The following is a 10,841-nucleotide window of genomic DNA, read 5'->3' as shown; positions in this document are numbered from 1 at the left end:
TATATATATATATATATATCATAGCTAAGTGTATCTCCTAGTAATGATCACATTGTAACACTTTTCCATTCTTTTTTCCCCCCAATGAATTACAAAGAAAAGTTAATCCAAATTAAAACTAAACAAACAATTTGTGATTGTCAATGTGATTGGCTGCTGACCATGTTCCATGTTCTCCCTATTTCAACACACTAAATGAGGACATCTTAAAGCAAAGCAACTTCAGAGTCCCGGTAGTCTTGGGTCAAGGGGCAGAGTGGCTTTTTAAAAGCAATTGGCTGCAGAGTCAAGATGCTTAGTTAAAGCAAAATGTGTCCATCTGATGCTCTCTTTTAGGGCTGGAATRGGCCGACCACTTATTTAGAGCGAACCCAATTTTTCACTTGTTTGCTGCCGGGATATTAAACTCACCAGCCASTAAACATGACAAAATATTAACGGTATCTCTATACTGGGACAGTGTTGTGTAAGTTGCATATACTGTAGATGTGTGCAGTGTTAGTATAAATGAATACTTGTAACAAATTGATTTATAATGAGTCTTAAATACATTTCACATATACCTATTTATGTTTGAGTTGTTTAGAATATTTTATAATAATTGTGCAAACAGTTTGTTTAYATACCGCATTTAAGCTTGGAAGATTTTATGTTTGTGAACAGGGTCACATGATAAGTGAGGTCAAGTCTTCTATGGTGATGTCATTTCTAAGAGTTCAGTTCTGAAGAATATTGGCAAAAGTTTCTGTATTGTGAAATAATGGTACTAATCAGTGGGAACACTGACATGAAGTCCTGAGTAGTCCTTGGCTCAGTTTTGAAAAGGTTGCGGTAATCCTTGCAGGTGCAATTAAATACTCTGTGTATATTTGGGTTTCGTGCTTTGAACACTATTAATTGAACTATTTCATAGTGAAAAAGGAAAGTAACACGTTGGAGTAAGTCAGGACTCACAGTGTGAGATGGTTTAAACCTTTACTGGCACAATGTTCACAGTTTACTTCTTTTTGTGAACATTTCAGAATTTAATTCTCACTTGTTTTTATTGTTGTTTTACAACTTTGTTTTCATCTTTTACAAAATATTAAGTATGTTGTGCAGCACTTTGGTTGCAACCTGTTGTTTTTAAAATGCACTTTAAAATAAATGAACTTGACTCCTTTAATCTTACCCAATGCTTTCCTTTGTCAGGACTCTCCTGGAGACTCTACCAAAACTGAATTCTATTCAGTCCTTCGGTAAGTCTCTCATAGGTTTTTAAGCTTGTTTTTCTGCCTTTCATCTACTAAAAGATCCATGGTTCTTTMCTCCATCTTTCTCACTCTCTATTGTCTCATTTTCTCCTCAATTGTTCACGTCTGTCGTCTCTCTTATGGTCAGTTATCCTTCAAGCTCCATCTTTGGGGAAATCTCCTCTGCAGTCCAGAGAATACGTTTTTCAATTAAATCAAGATGTATTTGCCTTTCAAAAGGCTCTCTTTTCTTGGGCTTCCTCCCGTTGGAATAATTGATGGAAGTCTCTAACCTTGTAATGAATGACTCCAAAGCCTGAAGATGAAAAGAGAGATGAATGATTTCATCCCTGTAGTGGAATGGAACAAGGAGTGCTGACATTGTGACAAATAAACTGACCACGGCAACAAAACCTGGATGAATCAGCAAGGGACAGAGGGGTGGCATGTGTTCATCTCAGCTCGGCAGACGTTCCTTTCGCCAACACCACCTCTGCACATCTGTATACCCCACAGACAATTACCTGAGCCTTGCAATTAACCGCAGGCACAACGATAATGCTGATGGCCTGCCAGGAGACGAGCGAAGGTGGAAGGAAGCCAGCTAGATAAGCTTGGGAAGTGTTGCATTGGTTGATTGTGTTTGTGCGCTCTGTGAATACGCAGAGGCCAAGCGAACAGGTGCAGTAGGGTGAGAAGATGCCCCAGGTGACTTCATATGGATGGCGCCACCACATTGCCAGCCAAGAGTTTGACGATGAAATCGGTTTTCCCACCACCTCTGAAACAATTTGCTGTCGTTCAGCTGAGTGAGGGAGCAACTGTCTTTAAGAAAGAATTCAATGAGCGAATGACGGGCCATCTGTTTCCAAAAGGCCAGTAAGAAATTAAACTCCTACTGCTCTACAGAACAGTACAGTCATCAAATATTCATTAAGAGGGTATTTACACTGATGATCAATATTAAAACTCTGTTATTAAAAGATTTTTACCAGCAAAGAACCAAAATCGGTACAACTATTTTTCTCTGTTTTGATAAAATGCAAGCAACTGACATCTAATAAGAGTAAGCATTAACTAGTAACTTGTAAGAGCAGGTAGCACATAACAATAGGAAATAATGTAAACTACAACTTTTCACATCATTCAGTTGTCAAAACAGATGGAAAACAGATTTGACTCTACAGTTCAACAACACTATGTTTCATTTTGTAAAGGCTTTTTAAAACTTGCAAATGTTCAGTTAGTGTTTTTATGTTGAGGGACAAACTGTATTTTCCCCCACTTTTACTCCAACATTTTTTAGTTTTATCTTACCAATTTTATTGTAATTTTGTAGGTAATTATCTCTGAGAACTATAATTTAGGGACCTAAGTAAATGTGCTGCTGCTTTTTGAATCATAATAAGAAAAATTGTGAGTCAAACCAAAGTGAATATAAATAATCAGTTTGAGTCAGCTTTAGTTGAAATGTAATAAATAGAAAAAACACGTTTAAGGACAACATAAATCAAGTTCCAGAAACTGGATAAATTACTGCAGCCTGAGTTACTGGAAAATCAGTGGGGAAAATACAGCATAGTGTTGTAATGCAGCAAAGAGTTTCTATACAAACAAGTTTTTGGGTAAAATTTGAACTGAACTATGCTGCACATTTATTCTGCCTGAAGTGATAACTTGTCATGTTTCATAATACATTTTTGTGAATCCTCCATTGTTTCTGACAGGGCAATGGGTCAGTGTCAGTTTACTGAAAAACATCTTAAATGGAAAGGCCCGAAGGACTGTGCTTTCTTTTTTTTTTCATGCCAAACAGCGCAGAAACAATGCAGCATTGAAGTTTTACATAGAACTAAATAAAACTATTGATGAAACCAAAGCAACGTAGAAGTAAAAAATACAAAATAAAAACAGATATTTATAATTTTACCAACAACTTACTGAATTTTCTTAGTGCTTTTTGCCATGTCTCACAGATTAGTCAAAATTTCTAGTCAGTGTTCAGTAGATATATTCTTAGCTTATAAATTCTCTTCAGCAGTTTGCAAATTAAAAACTGTGATGTGTTTGTAACTGTTTTAACTTGCATTTGTAGATCAATGCTAAATCTTGGCTTGTTTATTTTTTACAGAGTTATTTGAAACAGTGAAATGAAAGTGTGACATCAGGATCCCATCACTTCATGATATTCTTCCTTTTCCTGGCCGATTAAACCATACATCCTATGGTCTTTCTAGTATCAGTTTTTAGTTTGGTTCTATCATCAGTTGGGGATAAAAAAAACACGGTGACCCAAAGCAGGCTGAGTGCTGCTGTGCAGCTCTGCAGGATGGGCTGAAATGATATCTCAATTTATGATATTAGGTCCTCAGTAAGGCCCATGGYTGCTGCAGCAAAAGCCCAGCAGAGTGTCGCTCGAAGTGAAGTGCTGCTGTGCTGGGTTTTGTTCTGGACGTATGCGCTGCAAACCCAGCGGCGATTTGACGGATAAAAAGGTTTGAGCTGTGCAGGCAAAGCGGGGACACAGAATTGGAAAGGATGAAGGGACCGGGCCTCCGGGGTATGGGAGCACAAGATCCATTTAGATTAGTCAGTTTTAATATACTTTAAAGTTTCCCAAGAAAGGGAGTTTGAGCCAGTATTTTACCATCTTATTTGATTCTCCATCATTCTTCAGAGGACCTCAAATAATGTGGTTTTGGATTGTTACCCTGAATAGACTTGTGTCTCAGCTGTTATTTCAAAAACAAGTAACAAATCATGCCCTGCAGTGTGATGTGTTCTTCAATGTGAGGCAATTTAGAGCCACTTATGCCTGCAACAACCTTAGCCAGCCTGCCTGAATGAAGCACTTCAGAGAAATATGCTGAATTACAGTTATTAAGTTTAAACCCTCTATTGTAGTAAAATATCAGGACAAAGGTTGTTACTTATGCAACATAGTGATGGGGAGAATAATCCCTTCATTACAGATGTCTGCTCTTTAGAAAATTTCTGCTCTTCTGCAATTTAAATGCCAGAAGAAACAGAAAATAACATTATTCTCAAAACTCCTTTTAACACAGATTGCTACTTAGGGAGCAAATTATCTCCAAACTTCCTAATTTTTGTTATTTCCTTTTTTATTTAATTAGCCGGTAAGAAACCGATTACAAAGCAAATGGTATAAAGTGTTTCAATTGAAATGTAGAACTAGAAAACAAACAGGAAAAAAAAAAATTAATTATTTTCCCCTCATTGAATTGCTTGATTTACAGTGTTAGTGTAAATGGAAAATGTGAAACATAAAAAATACATTTCTTATTAAAATTTCTTCCAAATATTACACTTCCAATGTAAAGGCCCAGAAAAAATGCACTATGGTTTTCCCAGATTCATTCCATTACTGGTGTTGCTTTGCATTGCAAACTGAGGAAAATTAACTTTGGACCTTTCTACACAGAAAACACTTTTAAAATAAACATTCCCCTTTTACATACTTATTTTCACATTTAAACAATTTAGTTGTGGTGTATAAAGGAACTGCAATGCTTTGGTCTAAAGTCATCCTTATTGTAACTCCACAAGCCCCTCTTTCACCCCTTTTCTGAACTGTGTCTCAGATCAACTTGTTTTGAAGCTGTCTCTTTGAATCTAAACAAGGCGCTTCACACCTCAGCCCACTCCAGCTTCCAGACCATTCTATTCTAGTTTTTGACAGGGGTTTACAACTATATAATGCTAAGCCAATGAAAACAAAGTGTTTACTCTTCAGACTCAAAATACTGTGTTTTTATTTTTACTCAATATTAATGCAGCAGGTAAAATAAGTATTGAACACGTCAACATTTTTCTCAGTAAATATATTACTAGAGGTGCTAATGATATGAATTTTTCACCAGATGTCGGTAACAACCCAAGTGATCCATACATACAAAGAAATCAAACCATGAATGTCCAGATATGAAGTTATTTGTAATAATGTGGAATGGCACAGGGAAAAAGTACTGAACACATGAAGAAAGGGAGRTGTAAAAAGGCATGGAAAGCCAAGACACCAGCTGAACTCTCTCAGTAATTAGAAAGCAAGCCTGCCCCTTGTCAGTGCAAGTTAATATCAGCTGGTTCAGTCCCAAATGATGGCCAGGTATCACACAAGAACCATCTGATGATGGGTAAAAGTAAAGAGCTCTCTCAAGACCTTCACAACCTTATTGTTGCAAAGCATAATGATGGCATCGGTTACAGAAGAATGTCTAAACTTCTGAAGGTTCCAGTGAGCACTGTTGGGGCCATAATTCAGAAGTGGAAAGAACATCATTTTACTATAAACCGACCACGACCAGGTGCTCCTCGCAAGATTTCTGACAGAGGAGTGAAAAGAATTATCAGAAGAGTTGTCCAAGAGCCAAGGACCACTTGTGGAGAGCTTCAGAAAGACCTGGAATTAGCAGGTACGATTGTTTCAAAGAAAACAATAAGTAATGCACTGAACCACCATGGCCTGTATGCACGCTCACCACGCAAGACTCCACTGCTGAAGAAACAGCATGTTGAAGCTCCTTTAAAGTTTGCTGCACAACATTTAGACAAGCCTGTGAAACACTGGGAGAATATAGTCTGGTCAGATGAGACAAAAACTGAACTTTTTGGATGCCAGAATACACATGTTTGGAGGTCAAATGGCACTGCACATCAGCCCAAAAACACCATACCAACAGTGAAGTTTGGAGGTGGGAACATCATGGTGTGGGGCTGTTTTTCAGCATATGGTACTGGCAAACTTCAAATAATTGAAGGAAGGATGAGTGGAAAAATGTACAGAGACATTCTTGATAAAAATCTGCTTCCATCTACCAGGATGATGAAGATGAAACATGGCTGGACATTTCAGCAAGACAATGAGCCCAAACACAAAGCCAAGGAAACTCTCAGTTGGTTTCAGAGAAAGAAACTAAAGCTGCTGGAATGGCCCAGCCAATCACCTGACCTGAATCCAACAGAAAATCTATGGAAAGAACTAAAGATCAGAGTTCATAGAAGAGGTCCACGAAAACTTCAAAATTTGAAGACTGTTTGTGTGGAAGAATGGGCCAAAATCACACCTGAGCAATGCATGCCACTAGTTTCTCCATACAGGAGGCGTCTTGAAGCTGTCATTGCCAAAAAGGCTTTTGTACAAAGTATTAGATAAATTTCAGTAAGCATGTTCAAAAATTTTTTCCTGTGCCATTCCACATTATTACAATTAAATTCATTTCTGGACATTTATGGTTTGATTTCTTTGTATGTATGGATCACTTGGGTTGTTACCGACATCTGGTGAAAATTTCATGTCATTAGCACCTCTAGTAATTTATTTACTGAGAAAAATGTTGATGTGTTCGATACTTATTTTACCCGCTGCATATTAACTGCAAATGTACCTGGCTCAAACTAGATTCATGTAAGTTGATAGTAAACGTTTCTAAAATGTTTTTTTTTCTTTGTTGTTTGTCAGCAGCAGAAATCACACAGTAAACCAAACTKTAATAATAACTAATTAGTAATTGATTGTATAAAAATTGTGCTATAACATTACAACTCTCTGAGTTTTTCTTTTTTAAAAAATGCCCAAAATTAGACAAGACAGTGATGAAATGCTGAGATACAAAAGTTAGCCATCAGAGCAAACTATGAAATATGGTTTCTTACCCATGAGGTATTCTGGGTCGGGCACAGGGTCTGACAGCTCCTCGTGGCACTGAACCTCTGTTGGCACTGATGCCACCACCATCCCATCTGGGAGCTGCTGTTCAATGCCTCGGGCAAAGTTCTTCTGCCTGGAAAAGACAAATGACAGGATGCTCCTTTTTTAGAGACGTGAGAGCTCAGTTGACCAACAGGGCAAAGACAGAAAAAAAGAGAAACAGAAAAAGAGCAAGGTGGGGCTGTGGTAAAAGGAAACACATTAAATGGAAGAAATGACAAAATTATCAACTATTTCCTTTATATACATACACTTTTAATGTCGGTTTATTTGTAACACAGAGTGGATGATTGGAATCAAGTTATACGAGTAATTAAAGCTGCTTTGCCCCAAACTCTGCTTTATGGACAATTTGACAAATGAAAATAACTTCACTAAAAGCAGCTCTAATTTCTAAACTGGTCCAATGACTTGCAATCTAATTACCTGTCTGTTTCTGCAAGGCCAGAGGGACCAAAAAATATACTTTATTTGAATATGTGTGCAGTGATGTGTGAAGCATACTTCATAAACTGACTGACTGAAACTAAATAATGAAATATTTGCTTAGTCATCTGCATTTGATGCTGTCTGTCTGTGCACAATATACAATGCTTTGATGGCTGTATGGTAATTCACAAAGACATTCAGTTCATCACCACACAAATGACAATAACTTTGTTTTTCTTTGCTTACTTTAAAGATAGCATTTTCTTGTTCTAGTCCTGTTGAGTATAAACTTCCAACCAGTGGACACTATAAATAAATCACTCATTACCTCAAAGAGCACGTGTCAAACTCATGCCCTAAAAAAACTCAAGTCACTCATGGCCTGTGGGCCGGCCTTGAGTGACTTCTGTCCAGCCCGTCAAAATATCTTTTTTGTTTGTTTCACTGCCTTCCTGTGTTTCTTCCTGTGCCATCAGTTCATTTCACCTCCTTCAGTTTCTGCTCCTCAGCTCCTGTTCTGCCCATTCTTAAATGTTCCCAGTTGCCATTTTGTATAGGTGTGTGTTTGTTTGTTTGTTTGTTTGTTATCTTATCTATTTATTTATGAAAAGAGGAAAAAAATAGTTGGGATGTGTATTCACATGTCTTTTCACTGGAAGAATAATTTCACAATTAATATGTCACGTGTAAATAAATAAAAAATAACATTAATGATTTGGTTTTAGCGCCATTAACAGTATTTGTAGTTGCAATTTATTTAAAAGCTCATCGCAGCAAATTTAATCAGCTAAGTTGCTAAACTCACATTTAAAAACATTTTTTTTTGATCTGTGAATTTTTCCAAACTCCACCAACTTGGTAAAAGAAACAAAATCACTGTTTTTGTTTGTCTGTTTAATTTGCTGATGGCACATTGAATCCTGGGATATCCTCCGCCAGTATTGATACTCGGATGCATCCTTGATTTTTGAGATTTTGTGGGATGCATGAGAAGGAGCCTATGAAATTTGGACAGCACCCAGGGGAGTAACTTTGTGCTGAAAGTTGGTGTGAACGCACCGTGGGGGATGGTCACACACATAGTTGTGTGACCAGGTTTTTATTTTATTTTTTTATTTTTTGCTAAGAATAAGGTCAAAACATAAATATGTCATTTGATGTCTACAGTTGAAAACACAATATTTACAGACAGTGATGGACTGGTACAGTTATCCAGGCTTGGATGATACCATCTCAGTCCACCACCTGTTTAACACAAACCACCAAGACTTAACATGTATTCAGTGTTTGCTCAGTTTAACTGTCCGCACTCATCAACTACTGAATACCTAATGTTTATGTTGTGATGCAATAATACTCAAACCATATTAAATGTATAAAATTATGTTCACCTTTGTTCAACCATGTACTGTATCAGCCTTTTAACCTCACTACGAATACAGTTTGATAATCAACCATAGTTTCATACAGAGACACACAGGTGGAGCACTGCAGGTTTGTTTATCCTCTCTAACATTAAACCAGAGGCATCAGAAACCATATAATGTGTGTAAAGGACACACTGCAAGGGGGTCTGGGGGTCCTCCCCCAGAAAATTTTGAATAAAGTAGAGGCTATTCTCTAGCCTGGTAAAAACCAGCTTGTCCTTCACTTTGCTTCGTACGAGGGTCTGGACTCGCTGCTATAGAGAAGCGATTCTTGCTGGGGGCGTGGCCTCTGCTGAAGTGTGTATGTATGTGTCGCTGTGAAGGAGGCTAAGCTAAGAAGCTAACAGAAATCACGTGTGCTGTAAACAACCCTACTGAGAGGAGAGAAGTACCGAGACGACTGTAAACGAGAGCTGCTGCTTTGTCAGACAAATTTAATTTATTTTGGAAGACTTATCAACACAGACTGGCTTCGTTCACTTCCTCCACTGCCGTATAAACTAAACTAACTAGCAGACACTGCAGAAAATCAACGTCGTTCAAAACTTCGCCTTCTGTTTGCTGATTGGCCCAGGTAAAATAAACTACAAGCAGACACTGCGCAGAAAATTGACGTTCTGTTCTCTGATTGGCCCAGGTAAAATAAACTACAAGCAGACACTGCGCAGAAAATTGACGTTCTGTTCTCTGATTGGCCCGGCTGAAAATCTGCCAGCGAAATCCTTGTCAATGGGAGAAGTCCCAGATGGAGCAGTGAAGAGAAACTAGAATTGAGCGGAGCTGCGTAGGAAGGCAAGGGCCAGGCTAGCTATTTCCTGATATCTAATGTATTTTAACAGTTTGTTAAACACACTTTTACTTACACAAATAAAGACTAAATTAGAGACAATTAGAGAGGGGGCAGAAGGGAGGAAGCGGGCGCAGCGTACTTTATTTATTTATTTAAACTGAAAAAGCTTTGGACACAGCAGCTGCTGCCGCGCTACATGCATGCAAAGGAAAATAAGATGTGTGAATATTGGTGGGTACTCTCCCACCAAGGTTGGTGGGGACATGTCCACACCAGTCCTTCACAAAGTTACGCCTATAGCACTTGGTGTGGGGCAGTGACATAAGCGGTCAACAAATGTGCCATCAGCAGCATGCAGCCCATGAATTGAGACACAGCCTATATTGGTAAATGGATTGAACTTATAGAGTGCTTTATCAAGTTCCTCCATACCCCCAAGCACTTTACACTTACAGATATTCACCCATTCACACACTGATGATGGCAAACTACGTTGTAGCCACAGTTGCCCTGGGGCATGCTGACAGAGGCAAGGCTGCCATGCACCGGCGCCACCGGACCCTCTGACCACCATTAGTGTGAAGTGTCTTGCCCAAGGACACAACAACTGAGACTGCTGGATGGGGGATCGAACCGGCAACCTTCTGGTTCTAGGACGACTCCACTAACCACTCCACCACAGCCGCCCCCTATATTGTGAAGTGAATAGGGTTAAATACTGTTTTTTTTAAATACTGTTTAAAATAGATATACTGTACATATTTAAAAATAAATACCAGCCAATTACATTTTCTCCTGGCCTTATGAACTAGCCGGTTCAACGACTGGTACATAAAGCATAAATATCCATTGATTACCTTCTGAGTTTTATTATTGCGCCAACTGGTTTGTGATATGTTTTGCTAACAGCCAAACAGGCAAAAGAGCACACGCAAAGACATGATTAGCACAGTTGCCTCCAAGCAAAAAGGTGTTCAATCCCCAGTTTGGACTTGGTCTTTCTGTGTGGAGTTTGCATGTTTTACCTGTGCATGTGTGGGTTTTCTCTGGGTACCTCAGTTTCCTCCCACTGGACTGTGGGATGTTTTTGGACTAAAACATGTATGTTGGGCTGCCTTCAGACCCAGGTCTCCCTTGCAAAAGAGATTTATGATCTCAACAGGATTTGCCTGATTAAATAAAAAAAATGTAAAAATAAAATAAAACAAAAGACAAATTTCAATAAAAAAGTAAAC

The 10,841-nt window shown here is 38.4% G+C and overlaps 1 protein-coding gene across 4 annotated transcripts in view; it reads right to left on the bottom strand.

Moving 5' to 3' along the window:
• The window catches only part of astn1 (astrotactin 1), a gene marked incomplete in the record, with an annotated part of 409,914 nt that overhangs the window by 202,967 nt on the left and 196,106 nt on the right, over window positions 1–10,841 (bottom strand). For all 4 annotated transcript variants that reach the window (XM_014004448.1, XM_014004449.1, XM_014004450.1 and 1 more), the window contains 1 exon segment: window positions 6,906–7,033. In XM_014004448.1, the coding sequence (XP_013859902.1) occupies window positions 6,906–7,033 (128 nt within the window).

This window comes from Austrofundulus limnaeus, unplaced genomic scaffold, assembly GCF_001266775.1.
Source record: "Austrofundulus limnaeus strain Quisiro unplaced genomic scaffold, Austrofundulus_limnaeus-1.0 Scaffold24, whole genome shotgun sequence".
Classification (NCBI taxonomy): Eukaryota; Metazoa; Chordata; class Actinopteri; order Cyprinodontiformes; family Rivulidae; genus Austrofundulus; species Austrofundulus limnaeus.
The sequence above is the reverse complement of the archived record's forward strand: the minus strand, read 5'-3'. Positions and strand labels throughout refer to the sequence as shown.